The following is a 26,242-nucleotide window of genomic DNA, read 5'->3' as shown; positions in this document are numbered from 1 at the left end:
AATCACCACAATGCAGTAAGCAAGTAGAATAGACATAATCTTGCCAAGCTCACCTTTTGGTTTAAAAAACAAAACAAAACACACATGGAAAGAAAAAGTGCTGTAAATATAAAAGTTCCATTAAATGTCTGGTAATAACTATTTTTGACTGGCTGTTTACTGCTTAACATATCTAAATAACAGATTCAGTGTAAAATTCAAGTACATTAAAAATAAGGACTCAAGCCGCATAAGGGATTCTACTGCTGCCCTGGACGGGTAGGATGACTATGTTCTCCCACCCAGTCAATCTACGGCAATACTAGCTAATTCTGGGCACCTGCCAGCTCACGTACACAGGACTGATCGGTCAGCGCTATTTTTTCAACTGCCCTGTGAGGTCATGTGAGCAAGGGCTTAAAAGGATGTGGTCACCATATAACAGGGGAAACTCAATTGAGCTAGGAGCAAGCAGCATAAACCAACACTGGAGACGATTAGGAAACAATCTAGATGAAAAAGGATCGATACACGCCACTGCTCAGACACGGCCATAACTGTTGACATTTCCCAACACTATGGGAACGTTATGCAAGTGTCCGAGAAGGAGCTGTAGTAAACAGAGGGAAAAGAGAGCAGGCAGATCTACAGCCATGCTGCCCAGCAACGGCCCACGCCCCCAGCTCAGGTATCACAAGAGGTCAGTGCTTGGCAGGTCTTTTTTGACACATGGAGAGCAACAACTGCCCACAACATGTTTGCACACAGGACCACACACTCAGAGAGATACAGATTTGATAGACAGATAGACAGATTTGATAGATAGACAGATTTGATAGATAGATAGACAGTTTTGATAGACAGATTTGATAGATAGATACAGTTTTGATAGATAGACAGATTTGATAGATAGATAGATAGATACAGATTTGATAGACTTGATAGATAGATAGACAGATTTGATAGACAGATAGACAGTTTTGATAGATAGACAGATTTAATAGATAGATAGATAGACAGTTTTGATAGATAGATAGACCGTTTTGATAGATAGACAGTTTTGATAGATAGATAGACAGTTTTGATAGATAGATAGACAGTTTTGATAGACAGATTTGATAGACTTGATAGATAGATAGATACAGATTTGATACAGATAGACAGTTTTGATAGACAGATTTGATAGATAGACAGACAGATTTGATAGATAGACAGTTTTGATAGATAGATAGACAGACAGTTTTGATAGATAGATAGACAGTTTTGATAGACAGATTTGATAGATAGATACAGTTTTGATAGATAGACAGATTTGATAGATAGATACAGTTTTGATAGATAGACAGATTTGATAGATAGATAGATAGATAGATAGATACAGATTTGATAGACTTGATAGATAGATAGATACAGATTTGATAGACAGATTTGATACAGATACAGTTTTGACAGATAGATAGTTTGAGATAGACAGATTTGACAGATAGACAGTTTTGATAGGCCATTTTTTGTCTATGCCAACATGTGACTGTTGTAGGATTCTTCTGCATAGATCATTGTATTTTAATTCATGTTAATAATCTCACATTGTTCTGAATCAAATTTCAACAAAAGAAAATGATGACTGTATCCATGTCGTTGGAGATAATCAACAGACGTCCTGTTGACGGTTCTCTGGTTGCCCATTGGAGCACTTTTGGTAGGTACTGTAACTGCATACCTTAAACACCCCTAAAAGACTGACCTGATGTTTTTTGGCCCTTGTCAGAGTGGCTCAGATTCTTAAACTTTATCCATTTTTTCTGCTTCCAACACATCAAATTCAAGAACTGATCATTAACTTACAACCTAATACATTATTCGGACAAAAGTATTGGAAGAGTCTGGTGTTTGGTGAGTTTGATGAATGCCAGGAGAACGTTAGCTGCACTGTGCCAACTGTAAAGTTTGGTGGAGGAGGGATAATGCTATGGGACTGTTTATAGGCCCCTTAGCAACAGTGAATGGGAAAGCTTAATACTTTAGCATACCAAGATATCTTGGACGACAGAATGCTTCCATTTTTGTGGAAACAGTTTGGGGAAGGCCCTGTTTTTGTTCACTTTGACCTCGACTCCATCGATACACTATAACAGAGATTCGGAGTCAGGCCGTCTCATCAAACAGTGATGTTTTAGCCTCACAAATGCTCTGCTGGATGAATGGGCAAAACACCTTCCCAGAAGAGTGGAAGCTGTTATTGCTACATTGACAGGTAGATAATTAAATGCACAAGTCTGCAGCTACTCTACCGCCAATGGAGCTCATTTCATTGCTAGCACATTCTGATGCAATCCCTAACCTGTTCAGAGGAGCACTGGGAGGAGCATCACCACACAGCTGTTTCAGGTCAGTGAATAACAGAGCGCAATGACGGTAGGAAGCACTGTAAAGAAAGGAATCCTTAACCAGCTTTGGAAATTCAGGCATTTGACACTTCATACTGAAGCGTTCCTACACGGTATGAAGTTAACACCATAAGCCTTTAGTTCCCTCAGTTCTTAGACCAGCCTGAACGGTTTCATTTTGGGTTTTCTGGTCTAATGAGCTTTAAGGATCCCGCCAACATCAGTACTTATGGAAATGCTGAGAACATGGACAAGAAACATGAAGCCTTTGGTATACCTTCCAAGATGATTTTGGATTTGGATAGCTTTGAAGCTCAATGGAAAGCTCAACCCTACTAGAAGGTGTGAAGGTGACGGTGAGGTCAGAAGACCATTTGTTGGTTAAAAAAAAAAAAAAAAAAAAGCTGTGCTGTGACAGTGGGTGACATTTAGCTTGAGGATGGAAACAAACCGGTTCAACCATTTCTTAAAAGTGTTTACCGAGCTCAGATTACACGACCTCCTGAGCCGCAGAGCCATCTTCCAAATTTCACTTTAAAATGAAATGTAGAGCAATTGCTAACATGTCCAAATCTGTTTCAGCATTTAAAAAAAACCATCAATGGCATCCAGCCCAGCACAGGCACATAAATGTTCTACAAGAACCAACAGCACAGTAGCAGGCAACCCAAATACACAAGGCATGCATATGCGGTCTGGCCAATTAATAGAGGAACACCGAAGCAGACAGACGGCTGCTGTAACTGCATGCTAAAACGCAAAGCAATGCTTTTCAGTGCTTCTTCCTCACCTTCTCTTCCTGAGCGTCCTGAGGTTGAGAGGCTGAATTCTGGGGGACGCGGTCCTGTACGATTTTGGAATGCAGAGGGGAGGGCTCGTCGTCCTCCACCTCCTCCAGCACAACGATGCACACGCGGCTCATTCGCTCCGACCTCATAGGTGCTCCCGAAAACGCGACCCCCACCCCACCCCCCCACGTGCACCCAGGCACGTACAATCACAATCACATAGACTGACACGAAGCCGCAGAAAAATCCCAAAGCGAACGAAAAGAAAAGGAAGGAAAGAAAATCGGAATACGAGTCGAGGCGAATCCACGTCTCTCCAGGTTAAGGGTGCTCCGTCCTTCCAGGTCTTGCTGGGGTGACTATCGGGCCTTTCTGTCCTCCTTTCACGGGACCCTACTGATGTTTCTTCATCCCTCTTGCTCATACACACACACACACACAACGCGTGTGCACGCTTGCTAACGGTGCATAGTGCAGTGGGCTGGGAATTCCTCAGTCCTACGGCAGCCAATGCCAGAGCTGCAATGATCCAGCCTGCGTAAAGGACATGACAAACTGCTCTCCTTGTTCCTCACATAAACACACACACACACACAGGCGGTCATAAAAGCCCCGGCGCGCTCACAGAGGCAGTGCTGGGGCTTGCTGGTGCCTGATTAGCGAGAACAATGCTGCGAGCGAGCTGTGGCTCTCTGCCTCCTCTCCCTCTCTCTCTCTCTCCATTCACCCAGCATGGCAGCCTGCTGAAAACAGCGCTTTTTCAGTCCCAGCCAATAGAGACGGCCTCCACTGCAATTCTAATCCTCCAGTGTACCAGAGCACAGACAGGAGGGAGGGGGGTGTGGAAGAGAGGGAGGGGGTGGGCAGAATGACTGAAAGTGGGAGAATGAGAACGTAAGAAGGTGAGGGGAGAAAAGGAAAGAGAAAATGAACGAGGAGGACCGGATTAAGGTTATTAAGGAGGAAGGAGGAAGAAGAAGGAGGAGGAAGAAGGGAAAGAAGGACAGACAGAAAGAGAGAGAGAGAGAGAGAGAGAGAGGGGGAAAGGGACTTCTGCACCTCCTGTTATTTATTACTGAATTGCAGGGGCTGCAGTTACGAGCCCCGGTGGTAGAAAGCGTCCCGTACGGCACAGAAACACGATACGAGAGGACGTGGGAGAGAAAGAGGACACGACACTTGTGAAGGTACGGGAGTTATGGAGGACACAGCTCGTCGGTAAGCCACGTGTGTGGCTCTGATTTGTCAGCGTCAGATGTAAAGATGATGAAGGGACTGACAGTATGAGGTCATTGTGTGGCTCTGAAGCTGGTGACCAGTCAGCTTTTCTCGTTGCTCCTGCAGTCCTGCAGAACCACTGCTGCATGCAGGTTGCAGCGGAGGCCTCAGGGGAAAAGCGGTGACCCCAATCGATCTCCTTCACTGCTATAGAGCACGTACATACATAAATACATACACACACACACACAGTTGCAATTAAAAATATTCAACACCCATTATCATAAAAGGTGTTACAGTGATGTACAGTTGCAATCAAATTTATTGCAAAGCCCAAAAATTACATAAATATATAAAATATATATAAAAATAGCTTTATTAGCATAATATATACAAACCAGCAGCTGTTTGCTATAAACCAATCAAATGAGACCAATTTAAATAGCGCAACACAGCCAATATAACAAGCGCTTTTTCCAAATTCAACAGAATTTACCAGAATGATTCAACCCCCTGAACAGAATCCCTCACAGAAGCAGCAGGTATGCCTGAGATATGCCTGATGACCTTGATGCATGATTGCACGTTAGAACCATGGCCAGGTCAAGTGAGTTGTCCAAAAAGTTCAGCGAGGAGATCACCGCCTTGCACAACCAAGGAAATGGATACAAACAGAGAGCACAGGCACCGAGGGCCCCATCTTACACCCTGCGCAAGGCGTGTCGCGATGCTCATGGCTTTCTCACACCCCGCCAACAGTCTATTTTCATGCCTGCGTCGTTTAAACAGCAACGGTGCTTTCCAATATATCTACACCGATGGGTGTGGTGGTCTCGAAATGAGGGTGTTCAGGTAAAATTCTGGCATATTGCTACCTTGGCAAATGAAAACACAGGTGCGCCACTGACTGAAAACAACCTAGGCAGACGTCAACAGTTAGACGTCCGTTGTCAACACTTGCGCGTACATCCCTGCTTTGCGCCACTGAAATAGCAATCCGCCAAAGTCAGACCGCCCCTGGCTCTCAAAGGGAATGGCAAGTGACACGCTGATTGGTTCATTGCACGTTACGCCCAAAACACACCTATGATTAATTAAGAGACTGAGTGCATGTTTCGAGACGCTCAAGGCCTACTTTTCCCGCTGTTACGATATCAAACACACACCAACGCCCTAAATCAAGCTGCGCGGTTGATGGCCAAAAGACCGCTTAAATAGTTAAAGAATCACTGGCTACACTACCTGGACGTGGCAGAAAGAGGAAGCCATCACTGGCTAGTTTCCTAAGGAGGCAGGTGGTCAAAAACCCTTCAGTGACATTTAATGGCAGGAGGCATTGCCTTGCCTTTCTTGCGCCAGAAAAAAACGCTGATCCATGTGGCCAAACTGTTCCTACTTTCCATAAGACTCCATCCCAGGACTCTGCAGGCCTGTCCGAAGGCCTATCGAACCCGGCCATGAAGTTATGGTCTTCTGTTTAAAAATGGCAGCTTAGTTCCCGCCTCCATCAGGTCATCCTGAAAGAGACATTGATGCTGTGCCATAAGTTACAATGCTCAAGGTCTTGGGTACCTTCGTATACTCATGAACTTCTCTCCTCTGTCAGCTTTTGTGATGGCTCCTCAGTCTTACCGTGGTTGCAACACACCCTAAACACATCCCTGGATGGTGTTTATATAAAGACATCACAGCTGAAGTAAATTAAGAGTTGTTATTGAGCTTGAGTTAGTCAGGTGATGCAGACCAGCAGCAGGTTTGAAAATCAGAACTTTTATATAGGGGCTGAATAATTTAGACATGGCAGTATTACGCAAACATCCTGCTACTCTAGAATAACTACAGCTTTCAACTTACTTGTTCATTTGCTACACCGGCTAAGTGACACTATTTAAAGCAGCTCTTCTCTAGAAGCAAAGACTTTATTAAAGCAGCCCTGCTAAAGTTTGAATATGTCTGATTGTAAGTGTACATACATAACAGTTCCAGTCTAAAAGTAAAAAATAAATAAATAAATAAAAAAAAATAAATAAAATGCACTGATGCATCGTGAATATATAAGAGCTGCCAATTATAACAGGTTATAATAATACTTAGTAAATCTATTTACAGTATTTTCTTTTAATCTGCACATTTCTTATAGCCAGCAGTAGGCAGTAGGGTTGGAAGGTATCCACTTTTTTCAATCCATTAAACCCAGAGCTGGGCAATATGACAGTATTTTATAGTATTGTGATAAACTGTGTAATCGTGGTACACAATATGCTTTTATGAGTGTATCGTGAATATCGTCAGTGCTTAAAGAGCACTGATTAACTGCACATTTCATTCAGAGTGTAATCTGTCTTATTTAATTTAACGAGTGAAGCATATTTTAGGACAGTATTTGAATAGCTTTTTTTGTAATTTTACACTGTTGGTGAATTTTGTCTAACAAAATATTGCAGTTAATATCGTCTATCGTAATAAATGTCTTTAAATATCGTGATCCAAAATCTTTCCATATTGCCCAGCTCTAATTAACCCCTCTCAAAGTAATACAGTGTTACTGGAGGGAGTAATATGTGGCTTCCGTACAATTTATTCTATTTATTCCGTCCTGCCTTATTCTAAAACCGAAAAATTACCAAACAACTGGTTAGCATTGGCTTAGTTAGCAGGATAACAGTCTGCTCGCCATAGAGTCACTGTAAAGTCTGGCTGACAGCAAGACGAGAGTGATTCAAGTGCCTAGTGACCAATGATTGAGCGATTGAAATCTGTAGCCCACTCGCTAAGCTAGCTCAGCTACAGCTCCACCCGGTATCAGACAGTCTGATTAACTGCACTGGGGGCAGTGGTAGCTCAGCGGTTAGAGCACCGGGTTATCGATAACAGGGTTGTGGGTTCGATTCCCGGGCTTGGCAAGCTGCCACTGTTGGGCCCTTGAGCAAGGCTCTTTACCCTCTCTGCTCCCCGGGCGCTGGAGTTGGCTGCCCACCGCTCTGGGTGTGTGTGTGTACTCACTGCCCCTAGCTCACTAGCTCACTAGTAGCTAGTAGCCGGCTATCTGGACTTAGATAAGTTAGCAACTTTATGCAACTTTAGCATGTTTATTTGGCCATGTACTAGATATACACAAAACACATCAGACACATCCTAATTTTAAAACATCACCTAAGACACCATAGCAACCACCTAGCAACATCAACATCTTTCTCTCTCTCTCTCTCCCTCTCTCTCTCTCTCTCTCTCCGTCTCTAATTTTAAAACATCACCCTCATTTAGAGATACAGTCTCAATATTACTAAATACACTAAATTATTATAATATTAATGAGAATATTTTATTATTGTAATAAATAAATATGAATAAAAACTGCCCAAAAACAAAGAACTTGTGACTAAAAATGATTGAAATGGGCCGCATGTCTGAGTATGTCAAGATGAAAATGCAACATTTGCTACATTAATACAGCACTGAAAAGCAAACATGCTTAACTTTTTACTACAGTTTAACAGCTGTGAAGACTACTTAGAATCAGAACAGCTTAACAAGATTTATCCCCATAACAATAAAGCACTGACATATCACCGACCTCTATGTTCATGGCTGATTTCAGTTCATTTGCGCCATCAGCAGCGTACACTATTAACACATCGCTGCTGCCTACTGGATATACTTTGAACTACAGAATCAAATAATCAAATATTGCTAGAATACTTGAAGGAGCTTCAGACTGAGCAATCACAGCGTGCATAGCCTGCAGCGCATCGCAACTCAATGACAAATCACCATAGCAATATGACTAGTCATCAGACGCTTTGAACTGGAGAATCAGACACAGTGGGCTACTGCATGTGTGTGCTTTAAGAAGGCATTCTGTGTTTCACATGAAAGAAAAGGGCTGTGGTTAGCGCACGCGCACACGCGCACACACACACACACACACACACACACACACACACACACACACTTACTTTGGACCTTCAGGAGGCTCCACACTGTCTCTGCTGAATCAATCGCAGCTTAACAGCTCAGAGTCACAAGAGGCACATAAGCATGCATCAGCACGGCATGAACGACATGCAAATATTTCACAATGATTCAAACTGATCATATAACACTTTTTTTTTAGGTTCACATAATATTTAAACCTAACTAATGGTATGTTTTTCTATAATTAAGATCTCAATAATTATGGTTAGAGCTGGGAGATTCGATTAGCTTTGCATCAGCATCGATTTTCAGCCCAAATATGCGATTGGCGATAGGCTGATAATCTAATCTAGCTGATCCTGAAAGCTGGTCAGACCACATGATGCATATTTTGTGAGTAGCTGCAGCTTTGAGCGAAGTCACAGGACCCTGCAGTTGCTTTTTCAACCACTAGATGGCAATACGAACCTTGCTCAGGGATACCCCTCTTGAGAGTACTTCACTCAGCCTAGTACAGTGAGTACCAAACACAGCAGAACTAGTAAACCCCACTAACGGCACTCACAAGCGGTCAGTACCTACCAAATGTACTCCAAGGATCCAGTGACAGGTTTATGGGGACTCAAGGCTAGCCAGTTAAGAGCTACTATGGCACAAACTGTTGGAAAAGCGAATGCTGGCTATGTCTTGTGGAGTCCATGCGTTGATGGGCCAGAGCTGTTTTGGTGGCACGAGGGGGACCAACACAATATTAGGCAGGTGCTTTTAAATGTTATGACTGTGTGGTAGAACCCATCTTGGTACATCAACCAAAAATCATCTGCATCGCCTGCTAGTAGAGAGTCACAGTAACTCTGCTGCACTAAAAGTGGGTCCCCGACATACAGAGCTAACTGCTCACATATGAGAGTGTGCGAGAGCCTGGAGGAACATTCTAGACTCACCACAGACCTCCATTAACTCGACTGGCTCTTTCCCCACACAAACCCAGCATGGCAACTCTTCAGAAAGTCAACCAAAACAGCTCTGAGCGAATATATGAAGAAACAGACACAGACCAAGAGTCTACGAGTGCCCTGAATGATGTAGGGCTAATAGCTGCTCCTGCAGTACTGCAATAATTGTTAAGCACAGCTCAGTATCATAAAACATGACCCACACCACAAGCATAGCTTACGACTAATCAGACGGCACTGATACGACTGCAGCAATTCCCCCACAAAGCCCTCATAAATCTCAGAGCACTTTCCATCCCACTTGCATCACTGCTCCTCTTTTCTCCTCCTCCCTCTTCAGGACTTGCTGACTGGCTGCCGGGCTGACTGATGCTGCAACTCTTAGACTAATGTAGGGAAGGCTGGGCTGATCCGGCTGCCACCAGGTAGCTGCTTTTTGAGCCAGTTGGTCAGCCAGTAATACAGTAGAACTAGGCCCATAAGTGCAATGTCTAATGTAAGAATGATCACCCCCCCAGAACATGCCAGGAGTCCATACTAGAGGCATATTAGCACAGACTATGGCTTAAGAGGCTCAAGATAGACAGGCTGAAAATGTATTACGACGATTACATAACGTCTGACGGAATCCATCCACAAAAAAAAAAAAAAACTGCTGCAATTTCAGCATAGAGGCAAATTCGCAGGAGAACAAGTAGAGAAACACCTCACAGCCTCATAATCTAGCTCTGATGTGTGACTGCTAAAGAGCTTCAGGAAGGTTTAGCAGACTCTGGAGTGGTGGTGCACGGTTCTACCCTAATGTATGACCCTCATAGAAGAGCCATTTCCAGTCCCGTCTACTGATGACGTTACAATAGTACTTTTTGGTCACAAAGATAAAGAGGTGCAGAATTTCATGAAAAGAACACCTGTTCAACTGTTAAGCACAGGGTAGATGGGTCATGCTTTGGGCTTGTGTTGCAGCCAGTGGTGCAGGTGGAGCGAAGAGTGGATTCAATTGAATACCAGCAAATTCTGGAAGATAACATCACACCATCTGCAGAGTATAGTCTTTAAGCACCATGAGCGAGGAGAGACCATTATTTTAGCGCTTTATTCGTTTGCAAAATCCAATGTCTTGAATGTTTTTAATAATTAAATGTCCACTGCTCATCAACAGTGTTTAACTGCATTATTATGCTTTATAATATCATTATATCAGCAACTTAAAACGTCTTAAAAGATTATCAAATAAATATACATACATTAATTCTTTTTTTAAAGTTATCTTGACAGTCCGAGTCATGATAACTTTAAAACCAACTTCTGCACGTTCCTCATGACCAGCAGTCACAGTCACATCACCACGCGCAAATTTTTGGTTAACAAGTGTTGAACAGTGTTTACTCTGCAGTATTTTAAAGAAAGTGGTAGCCAGGGAGAGGGAAATCCAGACTGTAGAGAAAAACAACAACAACTAATCCAGACTGTCATTAATTAACCCTGTATATCTGAGCCCACAGTGTGCCCGTCTTTTTATATACGAACATTCTAATACTGGATTGACTTGGTATCAGCCGATACCGATCATTAAGATGACTCTTTGGAGCAGATACACACAAACCTACTGGCTCCATGCCTAATGTCAGGCGAGGGTTGGAGGGGTATAAAGCCCCCCAGCATTGCGCTGTGGAGCAGTGGAACTGGGTTCTCTGGAACGACGGTGGTGCGCCATCCAATACTTTAGGATGAGTTAGGGATACGAGTTGGGGGTTGGTGTGGCGCAACAGATAACACCACTACCTGCCAGTGAGTCTCACCATGTGGGAGACTGGGGTTCGATTCCTGGTCTGGGTGATTATGCTGCGCTACACCAATAAGAGTCCTTGGGCAAGACTCCTAACACTACATTGGCCCACCTCTGTAATACCAGTAACCTTGGAAGTCGCTTTGGATAAGAGCGTCAGCTAAATGCCAATACCACAAATGTAAAATGTAATAAATGGTTGGTGATCATCCAATATCCTGACTTCACTGATGCTCTGGTCACTGAATGCAGTCAAATTGCAATCCTCAGAGCAATGCTCCTCCAAAATCTGGTGGAAAGCCTTCTTCCCTGGACAGTAGAGACAGTTACTTCAACAAAAGCAGGATAGACTCTTTTTACATTCCACATTTTTTTTCAAAAAAAAAAACAATGAAAAAAAGCAGATGTCCCAATACTTTTGTCCATTTAATGTACTTTGATTGTCCCAATTAAACTGCCCCCCCCCCGTTCACTGTCCGTTTTCCAAATGAGACATATTGTACACACACACTGTACAAGCAAACAGACATATCCTTAAAAGTAGGCCAGAGAACCATTTCAGATACAAATTAGTCAATGTAACTCCACAGGCCAGAGCCAAAACCAATGCTCTGCAAAAAAAAGGCATTCCAATGTTCTCCAGCATTCAACAGATTACTGCACACCACTGAGCTATTTACAACCAGTCCAAGCCCTGTGAGTTAGCAAAACAACTAAAGGCCTATTCGGAAGGGCTTCGATTTACCAGGGGAAGTTGGGATAGTGCAATTATTAGAGGACACCACATCAGAATGTGCCACGTCAGTCATTTTTATGGGCTGCCCGCTCCCCATCAGTAAAGATTCCAGATATTAATGTAAGATATTAATCCTATGCCTTATGTGCACGTCAAACCTCGTCTACCCAGAGGTGTGTCACTTCTGGCAGCTTTAGGCAAGTCATTGTGTTGCAAAGCCTATAGTCTACATAGGAGTTATTAGCATGTAGCTGCTAATTGTCACACTAAAATTAAATGAATACTACTACTAATAATAATAATGTGGAGGCGGCGGCTGTGCGTAAACTGAGTATCCACTCCCATCTCAGTCATTTATGCCAAGATTTCCCATCCTGTGCGAATCGTCCATATATTTAGAGACACCCTGTAGTAACTACACTACTCCACCTCCCCATGTAAAAGGCTTATGACTGTATTTCTCAACCCTGGTCCTGGAGGCCAACTTTCCTGCACATTTTCACTGTATTTTCCCTCCTCCCAACACACCTGACCCAACAAACCAGCTGATTAACAGCCCATTATTGAGTTAAAGTGGGTGCGTTAAAGCAGGAAGAGCACAAAAATGGCCAGGGTTGAAAAACGCTGATCTAAGAGACAACCACGCTGCTCCAGTTCTCAACCAGGAGAAACAAACAGCAGAAAGGTCAGGCTTTATTAGACCTATTGTGAAGGACACAACAGGGTAGAAAGGTCGGCCCATTCCTAAAGTTCAGAGCTTTATTGATTAATAAAGAAAGAACTTCACAGACTTCAGGATGACGAAATGCAATAAATAAAGTAAGTTCCTGGGAAATCTATCAACTGTAACCTAAGCTGAATTCTGCCCTCCGCAGGTCTGAAAAGTCCATTTGCTAATTTATAACAAACCATGAAACAGCAGTCCCATCTCTGTCTTTTTTTTTTTTTTTGGTCATTCCAAGATCATTCAAGAGCCCAAAGCTTGTAAACATCCGGATCCAGCTCCGTGTGGTTTGCCTTTCCATGTTGCCAGACACCCTCTAGAGGAGAAACATCACACTGCTTTGATGTGAATGAAGCATCAGCTCAACCACTTCTACGTTTCCCAAAAGCACTGCAGGGTTTAGATCGTCTTACTATTAATGAGTGCAAAGGAAGTGATACTTGCCGCTGCACCCCGATCTTTGCGCTGCTACACTTCACAGACACTTGACCACTGGATTAGGTGCTGAAACGAGCCATTCCCGAACTGGTCACGGAGATGAAGGTGCACAGCTTGGATTTAAATGGCAGGAACCGGGTTTATGACACAAAACGTAATGACCACAATGACCCAAACCTCACCTGTTATCTCCATATAATTATTAGGCACACACGTGCATAGGGGCTGAATGATGCTTGGCTAAAGTGAGCTGCTATTTTGGTCGGCGCTCTCTTTGTCCACTTTTCAATCAGCAGGCAAAACAACAATGGCTGAGACAGCATAATCACAACAGCTCTTCCTGTGTCTCTGTGCCGATGCAGCAGCCAGCTGTCCTTACATGGCCACGCAGAGCGGGTGACGGCTCACGTTGCAGGCCGGAGCCTCTGAAGGCTACGTTCGGGCAGTCACACTCTTAACGCTGCAAGTGGATCCCTCTGGGTTTCTTTTTTTTGGTCCGAAGGCGAATTTACAGCATTATACCATATTCAGACTTGAATGAGAAAGAAATAGAGATGTATGCATTAGAGGTGGGGGTGTTCTAGGGTGGAGTATGTGAGTGTGTGTCAAAATGTAGCCTAAAACTCTACAGGCCTCTGCCAAGTCTCTCAGGTTTCTCTCACCATTACTGCCACTCATTTCTGAAGCATGCCAGCAACAGAAATAGCCTGTCCACTTCTTGGAGGTATATCCCTAGTGGTGTATCATGACGCCGTGACTAAGGAGGATGTCTCACTGCCAAAGTCACTTCCTCGCTATCTGACCAGTCCAACCAGTAATATGACAAATTCTGAGGGTGAGAAAGCACATCCAAGCTAAATAAAGTGAAACCACAAGCCCCATGCCAAAAAAAATACTTGTGACAGCACAGAGAGGAAGATAATTACGTCCACTGTCCATCTGTGGCTAAACGTCCGAGCTGTCAATCAGGGTCTCGTTCGCAGAGACCGTCTCCGCGATGACTGAACAGCAAGAGCCAAACCAACAGCAGGACGACCACCTGCTGTGATCAGCAGATGCTAAACGGAGTCAAGTACCTAGATGAGAGTCACCATGCTGCCTCAGCACGGCGCACAGTCCTAACACAGCCAGGTTTAATGTGTGGGAGGATGTTAAAGCAGATGGTTTCACATCATCCCAGATCACTTGCACCGTCCAGAAGTGTGAAGGAAAGCTCTGGAACATCTTCACAATGTGTACCAAGTTCACTCCAGACCTGAAATGACTGAAAACCCTGACAGATGAGTCATGAAACATCTTTGTTTTACCATTTTTATACAACAAGTCCAGCCCCAGTGGTTCTGGAAGTGGAATCTGAGGCCCACCACTGAGCCACGGTGTATAGCTAGGTGGTCTGTGAGCCAATCTACACTTTGACACAGGTCGCAAGAACCATATGAGATATTACATGACGCCACTGTGCTTATTACTAACTAAGCCAAAAACCAACGAGAGATGAGGACCAGCAAGCCTGGTGAGAACTGTGATGGTGTGACGGTGTTTTAGCTACACATAAGATGAGAAGGACGATCTGCAGATCTTCAAAAACGAAAGGTACGTCTCACCAGGAAAGGGTCCCCTAATTGCAAAGCACCTAACCCCCACATCCCACCCAGACCTGGTCCATCCGTGTTACTGATGGACCAGCAAGCCTGGTGAGAACTGTGATGGTGTGATGGTGTTTTAGCTACACATAAGATGAGAAGAACGATCTGCAGATCTTCAAAAACGAAAGGTACGCCTCACCTGGAAAGGGTCCCCTAATTGCAAAGCACATAACCCCCACATCCCACCCAGACCTGGTCCATCTGTGTTACTGATGGACCAGCAAGCCTGGTGAGAACTGTGATGGTGTGACGGTGTTTTAGCTTCACATAAGATGAGAAGAACGATCTGCAGATCTTCAAAAACGAAAGGTACGTCTCACCAGGAAAGGGTCCCCTAATTGCAAAGCACCTGGTCCATCTGTGTTACTAGGCCTACTGGACACAGTGAAAGTGCTCCGTGCCCCTGGGAGTGACCTTTGGACAGCTAAACTGTTGCTCCTGGGTCATCTGTATACCTCCCACACGCGTGTGAGATTATTCCTTAACTCCGCGACAAAGCCTGCTGAACTTGGCCTGGACACCTGACCTCGATGACCCTCCAATGCTTCTCCACCTGTAGGCTGACTGATGATGCAAGGCCAACAAAGCCACAACATCGTGGCTATTGCACCTGCTCTGCTAGGCCTGGTCTCAGCACTGCCTGCTGCATGGGTCAGTACTTTCATATCGAGGATGACCCCAGCAACTGATGACTGGGACTAGAGAGTCAGGTCAGTGGGTCGGTTTTAATGAATGTACAGCTAGCTAGCATGTTGAAGCTGAAGCTGAAGCTGAAGATAGAGGTACAATGAAGAAGCCTCGGTCTGTTTACAGGGGCTGCACTGACCACAGTCTCAATCTTGGGGTGTGAGGAGCGTTATAGGTAGCTAGCCAACGGCCAGGATCTCCTTGCTGCAGTTAAAAATAATGTCACATGCTAAGCTCTGGTAGCTCGCCAGCCAGGGAGCCAGGGAGCCAGCCAGGGAGCCAGCCAGGCAGCTAGCTAGCTAACTTCTACAGCAACACGTCTCTCCTCAGCGAGACTTCAGACTCTTCAAGAGTTTATTTTAACAACTGCGTGCCGCTTTCTTCCCGCCGAGGCTCGTCCTAGCTAGCTAGCTAGCTCCGTGGCTATCTATCTATCTAGCTAGCTAAGTAACCAGGCAGCTAGTGCTAGGTTCAGTAGTTAGCTAGCAGGCGAGCTAGGCAACCGTTACCAGCAGCGGCGGCGGCGGCGGCGGCGGCGGCACAACAACGTACCTGCTCTCGGATTTTGAGAACCACCATGTTTCCCCTCGCCTTTAGAGTTCATGCAGAATAGTCACCGAGCTTCTCGACCAGCTCCCCCCTCTCTTCCTTCCCCTCTCTCTCTCTCCGAGCTGGCGGGGGTGGGCTTCTTTCCTGGGCTTCAGTTCAGTCTCCTCGCAGCTCGGGGACCCTCTCCTCCCTCCAGCAGGGGAACAGCGGGCTTCCACAACATTACCGCCACCGTGGGCGAGCAGTAAGGACGGAGCTGATTGGCTGACGCGGTGCGGGAGGTGGCAGCAAACTAGCCTCTGGTTCGTTCATCGGCTTGGCTTGGCGATATATGGCTACATCGGTAAACCGCGATTTTTTTTTTTTTTAATGATTGGCTATATTTTTACTGATATAATGGTTGGATAATTTTATTGGATTAAATAAATATTGTCAATTATTATTTTTTATTAATTAATTATTATTATTTTTTTTTTATATCGACCAATAGAAATGCTCCGGAATTACACTGCATTGACTTGAATGTAAAGAAGATGTTTTCCTATTATTTTGGAGATATAATAATTTTGCATGACAGCGATGATATCCACGGTATAAAGTTACGCAATATATCGTTTTAGCCGCAGCATCACATGTGTGAGCAGGCCCAGTACTTTTCACATATGGCAAATTCACACTGTTGTTATTTTCCATGACTCAACTACCAGAGGCAGATTAGATCTTCCCAATGTCGTATGTTTGACTTCAGTCTTGGACACGCGGAGTGTATTATTAATCTCATGCCATGCTGAATCACTGATGTCAGGTGAAAATTCCTGTATTTTTAAATATCGCAATATCTATCATAAGAATAACATATAGCTATATTGTAGAGTGAGTTTTTTCCCCTAATATCAAGCCAAAAAAATGAGCACATAGTTCACTGCAGTGTATGATAGAACCCTTTAACCCCCCTCCATACATCCATATAGCTTCTTTATCCTGGTCACGGTCGCGGTGGGTCACTCGGCCCAAGGCAGAAATACCCCCTGTACTGGGCACCAGCCCCATGCAGAGTACCACAGCATAGACAATTCACCTACCCTGGTTGCTTTCTGGAAAGCTCCTGGAAAGCTCCCTCTAATATCATTTTAAAGTGGAAAATATGAGGATATTGGATTTCTTGGCGTTGCCCCAGATTTACACATTGTGGGTGTTTAATCCACACTGTTTTATTTAAAGTCTATTTGAATAAAAGTCTCATTGAAAAATGATTTTGTGCATATTCTAGGTACTATAACTCACAAATTCAAGATTACCTTCAATTTTATTTTATTAAAAGGTACATTTTAACTAATATGAACTGAAATGTTAACATCAAAACAAACATTCAACAAAATGTGAATTATAGAATTTGTTTAAATTGACGAGTGGAAGATTTTTTACATGTATCAGTGTGTGACGTGTGAACGCAAGGTTTGACTTTGGACCTAGCATTTTCTAGTTTACTAGTAAGAAGTCAATTCAGACATGTAAGAATGCAAAAATGAGACTGAAATGGGATATTTTACATTTGATACAGTGTATCAAAATGTAATGCTTGTCAAAATGCTTCTCCCATTAAAATGAAAAAATAAATAAATAAATAAATAAATGAATGTAAAAAAGTGATTGTTGATCATTCTTATATGCTAAAATATCATTTCTCACCAGTAAAAGTGAAAATAAATAAATCAGTAGCAATTGATTTTGATGTCCCACCATTACACACCTTTACTTAGAGCCATGCAGGCGGAATACAGTAACAGTCCTGAAGGAAACTGGCCTGGAAACCTGACTGATGTGACTGACTCTCCCTTCAAGGCACCGAAAAACCGAAGAGGTCGGCCACAAAATAACTGTAATCTTCCCCACAGGATTACTGACCGAATGCCATTCAATGCAAACGGTCCTGTAAAACATCACACCTAATTACTCCCCACGACCATCTCCATTAGGTAGGCCGCCCTGCATCCCACACACTGAGTGGAATGAGTTGTAGAAACGCCACCTTGTGGTCAGCTGTGATGATTTGGACCATTTCAAGATAACAAAAGGCTTTTCAGAATCAGGCAGCACTCCAAGCTGATCTGGGTCAGATTAAACTTAGAATCTGCACTGCAAGGCCGAGGCCGCTGCCGTCGTCTTTCTTTGGACCTTGCTGCTTGCACAGGATTGTTACAGGGCCTGCTGGAGTAGGAGTATCAGGGTGTACGGTATTGGTACCACATGCTGGGTTGAATATGGGAGGGGGGGGGAAAAGCAGCTCAAGTTAAAAACAGCTTATTGGAACTTTTTTAAAATATCAACATGGACTGAACATTTGAAAGCCAGCTGTATTGAGCCATATTTCAATATCTGTTTCAGAGGGGGTCACGGTAGTGTTGTGAAATTATCAATGCCCCTGTCATCAGGCACAGCCCAAGTACTACTCCATTCAAAAGTTCACATCTAGCCGAGTCCGAATACAGTCTGAATGACCTGATGTGCTCTTGTTTCGCCCGTGTGAACGAGGATGCATCAGGACACGACTTGTGTGGACTCGGCCCAGCCAAATATCCCAGGATGCATTACGCACCATGCTGCTGTTCCAACTGCAGAATTACCGTACAGAGCCCTCCTGTCCTCAGGAGCTTGTACTCGCGAGTCAAGCTCGCCAAGTCAGTTCTACAAAGTACACCAGTCCAAACTACAGAATTTATACAGCAGTTAGATCCGGCCATGCAAGCTGATTGGCTGAGAGGCGATGTAATAGGGGATTCTCAATGCAAAGTACGCCGAGCTCGGTATGTAATGGCTCTAGATGGAGTTAGAAGACAAGTTGTCCTGGCTTTTGCTCTAAGCTCCTTTAATCCTGGTAAAACTGCAGAATGTGGAAATGCAATGGAAGTGTAACCCAGGTCTGAGGAACAGGAGCTATGGTGGAACCAAACTGCAGAATTGAATTCAGGGATTGGACAAAGCTGGAGGGAGGGGGGTTGGTGTGATTAGGTTTTAAGCTCCTTGCATGTGGCTTGAATGTGCTGGCAGTCAGAAAGTGGTCAAATTGATACACACAACAAAAAAAACCTCAGCTTGTGCCTCTTAAAGCAGTCCGTTGAGGATCATTATCCTGCTGTAGAAGTCATTTCACCCCTCGATCAATGAAAAATCATCTTCATCAGGCCACAAGCTCCTTTAAAAACGTCCCACATTGAAATTTGTGGGGACTCTTCCATTATGGCCATATTTGTGCAGGCATTGCTGCACAGTAGAACAGTGCACCACTCTGCTAAAACGTCTTAAAAGGTTACCCAAGAGCTCAAATCCGTTGGGTCACCCAAAAATATTTATTCTTATCCATTTCGTCCTGGTCAGGGTTGCGGCGGGTCCCTGCAAGCCAGGAATACCCCCTTCATCGTCCATCATAAGGTACTGCACACAGCCATTCACTTACACACCCCCAACTAGGGGGCAATTTAGCATAGCCAATTCACCTATAGCAGCACCCAGAGGAAAACCCACATTGACCCACACGACCTCCTCAAAGGCAGTGGACCAGAGCAAGGATCGAACCCACAACCCCAAACCCCTGGAGCTGTGAGAAAGGACACTGCAGCGCCACCATGCTGCCATTTTTTTTCCGAGAGGCCTTTTGCTTTACACTCATCTTCTCATCACTGGGGGAATGCAATATGAAACATATTAGATAATGATATTTAAAGACACGTTCATTATACATGATATTTATTGTGACGTTTTGACACACAGATAAAATGCACTCGTAGTGTCAGATTTTAGAAACTGCCATGAAAAACTGTACAATGACTACTGCACTATTCAACATTCGCTGCACTGCATCCATCTTAACAGGACCAATCACGGCCTTTCCACGTTCAGATCACTGCGACACAGGCGACAAATTACAATCTCTACAAATGACACCGTGAACTGTGCAGTGAGTTAGTCAGAGTTTAAGTTTTATTAGTGTTATACTCAGTTTTGCTGCTCGAAATGAAGATCATAGAAGCATGACGCAAACACTCCAAACCCATTTAGAGTTCTTTTTCAGTCTATTGTAGTCGGCCATGACATTCGGCTTGATTTTTATTTCTTTTTTTTCCTCTTGTTTGTTTGTTAAAGAAAAATAAGAAAATATAATTGACAGTACATTTAGGCACACTGTTGACACATACTGTACACTGATATGCACAATGAATGATCAGAGATTCATACGTACAGGGATTTAAAAAAAGAAAGAAAAGAAAAACAAACAGAAACGAGCAGTCCTGCATCACAGAGAACCGTTTACTGAGTTTAAAGGTTAGCGTTGGAGTGCGTTGTTCAGTAAGAGAGGTGGTTAAAGCTTATGCCGGTGCGCTGTAGCATCAGTTTAACCAATCACAGAAGGCTGTAGCTGATCAATATAGCCAGTCGTGGCAGACACGAGCCAATCGAAGACCAAATCAGGAGTGGTCGCATACCTTCTTCGGGCCTGGTGCTGCAAACGGTAGCCACTTGGTGTCACAGCAAGCGGGACGAGAATAATTCCATCAGATCTGGATGAAACCCTCAGTTGAGGGAGTTACATTAAGTGCTATTTAATAAAAAAATGGAATTAACTTCTAGTTGTTTTGAACTGGCAACCCTGAGACCATCTGACTGCTGGCTGTACGGATGGGTTTCTTCCAATTCGATTGACTTGACTTCTAAAGAGTATAGTGTTAGTCTAGGGCTGGCCCGAATCGTTTGCATACTCTAGAATTCATTAGTTAAGTCTGTATTAGTGTCTTTATTACCCATTTCTAAGCTTTGCCTTTTTTAGAGTGCGCCAAACCACCACGTTCCATATTTTCTGCTCAAGCTAAGAGAGCAAAGATACACTCTACATGGAAAAAAGTGCAAAATGTAGGACACCACAGAGGCATGATGAGTTTAACGAATTACGGCAAGTCTAACACTGCGTAACACTGGGTACCCGCAGCTGATTTCAGTTCATTTGCGCCTTCACCAGTCTACACTGTTAAAAACTGGTGCTTCCTACTGGATACATTTTTGAACTGTAACAAACAGCCCTGCTTTACATACTGCTTAACTATGAACAGCAGGAGTAGAAGAAGCACAGTCTGATCTGGCAAGATAAAAATCAACTGACTTCTTCATATTTAAATAGGCAACGTTTGCATGGACTGCTTTTTTCTATATATCTATCCACAGATGAATTATGTGACTCACAGATGCCGAAAGCATGACGACTCCACCCCCCCCCATGCTTAACAGTTGGTAAGGTGTCCTTTTCTTCAATTCTACAATTGAACATAACCTTTGCTCAGCACAGAGAAGAACTTGTTCATCTAATAGAGGTGTAATGTTACATGCATTTGTAGCCTACTATCTCGGTATGGGGGTCACTGTTCGGTACGTAATTGCACGGAGAATACACAGCCTATACTGTTAGGGTACATATGGTAATTTCACAGGCGTGCGTGCCACCCAGAAACCTTAAGCTGTGAGCCGTTGCATTTGCATGGTATTGTGGGAAATGTAGTGCTTTAGGAGTATTGCTATGGTAATGTAGCTCCCTCCTGGCGTGTAGAGAGAGTGACTCACGTGGGATTTCTCTCTCTCTCTGTTCTGTTTTAACGCAAAATGACTAAACTAGCTTTACTCAACTCATAGAATCATGGTGGACTGGATGTGGACAGTGTGTCAGTGTTGTTGGGACAGTTGTATGTATGTCTTCACTGCTTAATTAACTGCAGGCTGTATTAACTACCTCAAGGGGGCACTATATGGCACTAGACGAAGCAAACTGTAACTTGCACGTGTTTAAATGAAATAAAGAAACATTTTAATTCGTTTTTTCCCCCAGTTATCCAAAACTGTACTGAACTGTGACTTTTGTGCACTGTTACAACACAACCTACCCGCTAATATTTTTTATTTTGCGACTTTATTTAAGAGAATATACCAAAAACGTGTTTCTACACAAAATTCTGTTCGTTCATTTACTTTGTTCAAGACTTAAAATAAAATAAAATATTGGAGTCGGAATTGTCCACAAAAACACTTCAGTGGTGCACCCTTAATGACAAGTAAATACTGTTTTAAGTGTGAGTGTGAGAACGAGCGTTTTTAACAACAATTATCGGAAACCTGTAAGATGCTGTTCGGACCAGCCCTACATTAGTCACATTCTGAACCACAGGTATTCCAAAAAAGAGCCAAAATAGAGGAACGAATAAACCCAACATTCGAACAGAATCAGCCGGAGGCCTCGCCAGCCAGTACACGAGCTGCTTTGCATGTACTAATCAATCTCTACTGATTCAATATGATAATAACAAATAATAATAATAATAACAATAATCTCTCCTTCTTGAGCAAAGTAAGCCATGCATGGATGAAAGGAATCCATCGTGAAGGAAACACTGTGGTCACTGGGAATAAGACTAATTAACCCCCCCCAAAAAACCTGGAAAACTGTGAGACTTATAAAACAAGTCCTTAACATAAGCGGAGCGACGTACAACAACGGAATGTAGGTTGTAGAGGTTGCAGAAGACCTTTTCTGGGGGGGATTGGGGGAACTTTTGGATTCTTTCATCACTCTCAAACATTTGAAAACCCCTCTAAATATAATTATTCATTAACATGCATTACAGAAAGCTAAAAATATTGCACAGAAATGAACACGAACATATTCTCCAAATTAAAAACAACAACAACAAAAGTCTGATTAGGTTTGGATTTCTTTAGTATTTCTCTGAGGACATGTGTGCACTTTTTTTCGCTTTCTTCGTAGATTAAGGGAAGCTACTTATAGCACACACACACATACACACAAACACAAACACACACACAAACACACACACTTTCTCACACACTTTCTCTCCCACTCATACGTCCCATGTCTCTTGGTCGTAAAATTAAGGCTGATTTTCTAACTGGCACTGGCGCTCACAAACACACACACACACACGCGCTCCAACAGGGTTGTGTCGTAGTGCTACACACATCTGTAATAGTGTACTAGTATTAAAAGACTGAACGTGTACGTGTACACATACCCCCAGTGTCTGAACTGAGCTCAAAAATAAAAACACCACAAGAGGAAAATCTGGACAAAGAGACAAGGTACATTCTTTAAAGCACACCTCTGTATGCTTGGACTCCCACCGATGCCAAGACTCATCCGTTCCTACCAGGACAGGCTTTTGAACAGTCACTGTCCTGCGCTGTAACCTTCTGGACAACCTCAGCGCTAACCTTAAGCCTTTGGGTTAACTCTTCAACTGGCTCAAAGTTCATATTTGGGGGAAAAATACAAAAAAACAAAACAAAAAAACAACCCAGGCAGAGGGGTGTGTCTGGGACGCTCAGCTCCGCCCTCCGTGCTTTCCACCAATGGGACTGCGAGATAATAGGATAGTGAACGTCCAAAGCCTTTGTGATTTCAGTGCTGCAAATATACATTTGGTTATTAAATCGTTTAGAAACATGTAGTCATACGTAGAAATGGTTGCAGGTAAAAGGTGACATACGGTGCAATTAAAACCCACCTTGCCAGACCCCTAAAACCATCTTTACCTTAGCTTAGATGTTTGTGGCAAGTGTAAGCATAGTAAGGGGTGTCAGTTGGCCCTCCCTTCATCTATTAGCTTGTTTAAAAACATACAGTATAATGCTCCAGTCCTCAGGACCTTGGGTTTAATGCTCTAGTCCTCAGGACCTTTACCTTCAACACTCCCATGGACTGGTTGACCTTTGCCAACGTTCCATGGGGAATCATCCCACATTGCAACTGCCTCCCAAAGTTAAAAAAACAAACAAACAAACTGAAAAATACTGAATGCTGACGTTACAGGTCAGGCACTGCAGTCTCTTAGTGGTACAGATGTGAACGTGTTTGAATGGACGCTCCACAATGCTTAAAAAACGAAAAACACAAACCTCATGGATCCTCTATGCTACAGCCTCTTCTATGCATCGATACAGTGCTTCTATTGAGAACAGGGAAGATTTTAGGGAGGGCCAGGAGGAGAAGGCGACGGGGGCTGTGCAATCCAAGCAGGTTCCCAAACAGTACACACACAAGCATACACAAGCATACATACATTCATTCATTCATATACCCATACACCCACACACACACCGCCCCCCCCTGCCCTGGCCCTTGCTCCGGCCTCACTGTGGGCCGGTCCCTCCCGTTCGGCGAGTGGCGCATCCCGGTGGCTGTGCTTGGATCTGTCACCTCTTCTGCAGGCTGCGGACTTTCTGCAGGAAGGCGCTCATGCGTGGTGAGCGCGAGTGCAGCTTGACGAACAGCTCGGGGAACTTGTACTGCGGGAACATGGTCTCCAGGAAGCCCTCGAGGAAGACGTAGGCCAGGCGGCGGTTCAGCTGCTGGTGTTGGAACATTTCGAAGACCCGCAGGATGCCCTTGCGCGTGGTGTCCGCCCCGATGATGTGCTTCAGCTCATCTGGAAGGGAGGGAGGAAGGTGTGTGTGAAAAGAAACAAAGCAGCAAAGTTTTAAACTGTGCTCCATCACTCCTGGTCAGATGTATGTAAGACCACACGTCAGTCCTTCACTTCAGGTCCTTCACGTCTTACAAACCAAAAGCATAACCTAAAAATCACAAGATCATGCCAGTTCATCAGGTGGCATGCTAACACTTGTATTCACCCCTATCCAGTGGCTAATACTAAGAGTAAGGTAAACATTTCAGATTATATGTTAAACCTGTACATTTTAAACCAGTGCAATATTGTACATAGTGGGTGCATAGTGTGTATAATGCAAAGTTTAGGTGTAAATACTCAGCACTTCAATTTTGTAAATAACTGTGTTCTTTTTTTTACTACAGTGAGGAACTATGTACCAGTTCTTTTAAATGACCTTTACACCTGTGTAATGTGATTTGAGAATAAAAGTGATTGGATTGGATTTGATTAAATGACTAAAATAGACCTAAATATAGCACAAAGCTGGAGCACATTTTTAACAACAAAGATTTTCTCACACAGACTAAAAAACTGTGTGTAAATGTGTAATTCAGCGGTCCTCGGTGTTTGAACATGTATACACACCTGGCATGATTCCCAGAAGGTTAGTCTTGGCCGCCACTCTAGTTCTCATGCGGATGCTCTTGTCTCTGCGAGGCGGAGTCTCCGCCAGGATTCCGTTTGGCCAGTAGGAATCTCTGCAAGGACACCATTAGTATCATGGTTATTGTTATTGTTAACATTGTTTTTAACAGGTAGTTGTTTGAATACATAATCAACATCTAAAGGATGTTCCGATCTGGCTGATATATATATCTGCTTTTTCACACATTTCTCTATACTGCTAATCCAGGTACGTCTTTATTTCAAATATATATATATATATATATATATATATATATATATATATATATATATATATATATATATATACACACATACATACACACACACACACACACACATATATATATATATGGACTTGTCATTGGCCACTGGATATACCTAAATCTCTTCACATAGTCAGCTACTTGCTCAGGAGAAGTCATGAAGTCTACATGATCCACAATTTTCCTAAAAAGACAGAAAAAATAAATGAAGCCACACAAATATTTAAAATACATTAAAATTACCCTGGATTATACATCAGTATACAATACATTTAAAACAGCATTTCATGCATATTTATTTCATATGACATATTGAATGTTTAAAAACATATGTTTTTAAGTGGAAGAGGACTACCTGCCATATACAGTGTACAGTGCCCCTTATTTGTTTATATAAATGGAAGAAGTTAGAAAAAACAAACATTTCTTTCTAATTGACAATGGAGCATAATGTTCAGGACCTGTGCAAACAGACATGTCTGCATGCTCAACCTGTTGATAGTGTCTCCATAGGTCGCTCTAATGAGCTGCTGCAGAAGATTCTTGATGTTCCTCCGAAGCCACTGGTTCCTCTCCTTCAGGTCAAACACCTCATCCATCAGCAGCAGCATCACACGCAGTGGGATGTTATCATCCACCTTCACGCAGCCAAAGACACTCATTAATCAAGCTGTTTATAACCCTTTGACATCAAGACCATCAAAGCTGGAGACAAAGGATGGAAGAGCTGCTGTACAACTTGCCAAATCCTCACTAGAAAATAAGCAGCCTTCAAATTCTTATACTCCACCCCTTTCACCATAAATCACTTCCAATAGTAGACTATATGGACAAAAGTATTGGGACACCTGCTCATTCATTTTTATTTCTGAAATCAAGGATATTTAAACAGAAATAATAATGGATTATTATTAATATTTTTTTTTATTTGTTTTCTGATTGCAACATAAGCATTAGTCAGGATGTTGGATGATTACCACCCCACAACTCCCCAAATATTCCCCAAGTATTAGATGGAGCACCATCCATCATTCCA

At 43.2% G+C, this 26,242-nt stretch overlaps 2 protein-coding genes across 3 annotated transcripts in view; both read right to left on the bottom strand.

The window, feature by feature from the left end:
• Positions 1 to 16,021, bottom strand: part of ankrd28a (ankyrin repeat domain 28a) — a 42,024-nt gene extending 26,003 nt beyond the window's left edge. The window contains exon 1 of one of the 2 annotated variants that reach the window (XM_072675345.1): positions 15,816 to 16,021. In XM_072675345.1, the coding sequence (XP_072531446.1) occupies positions 15,816 to 15,842 (27 nt within the window). In that variant the 5' untranslated portion in view covers positions 15,843 to 16,021. Of the gene's footprint in view, positions 1 to 3,156; positions 3,304 to 15,815 lie in introns of those variants that run through there. The other variant, XM_072675344.1, reaches the window with a different exon arrangement.
• A 3,518-nt stretch (positions 16,022 to 19,539) lies between these two features.
• The window catches only part of snx13 (sorting nexin 13), a 42,706-nt gene continuing 36,003 nt past the window's right edge, over positions 19,540 to 26,242 (bottom strand). The window contains exons 23-26 of the mRNA XM_072675346.1: positions 25,699 to 25,844; positions 25,322 to 25,390; positions 24,902 to 25,014; positions 19,540 to 24,292 (exon numbers count right to left, since the gene is read on the bottom strand). Coding sequence (XP_072531447.1) covers positions 24,060 to 24,292; positions 24,902 to 25,014; positions 25,322 to 25,390; positions 25,699 to 25,844 — 561 coding nt within the window. The 3' untranslated portion in view covers positions 19,540 to 24,059. The remainder of the gene's footprint in view (positions 24,293 to 24,901; positions 25,015 to 25,321; positions 25,391 to 25,698; positions 25,845 to 26,242) is intronic.

Source organism: Salminus brasiliensis, chromosome 3, assembly GCF_030463535.1.
Source record: "Salminus brasiliensis chromosome 3, fSalBra1.hap2, whole genome shotgun sequence".
Lineage (NCBI taxonomy): Eukaryota > Metazoa > Chordata > Actinopteri > Characiformes > Bryconidae > Salminus > Salminus brasiliensis.
This window is presented reverse-complemented; position numbering and strand designations above follow the sequence as displayed.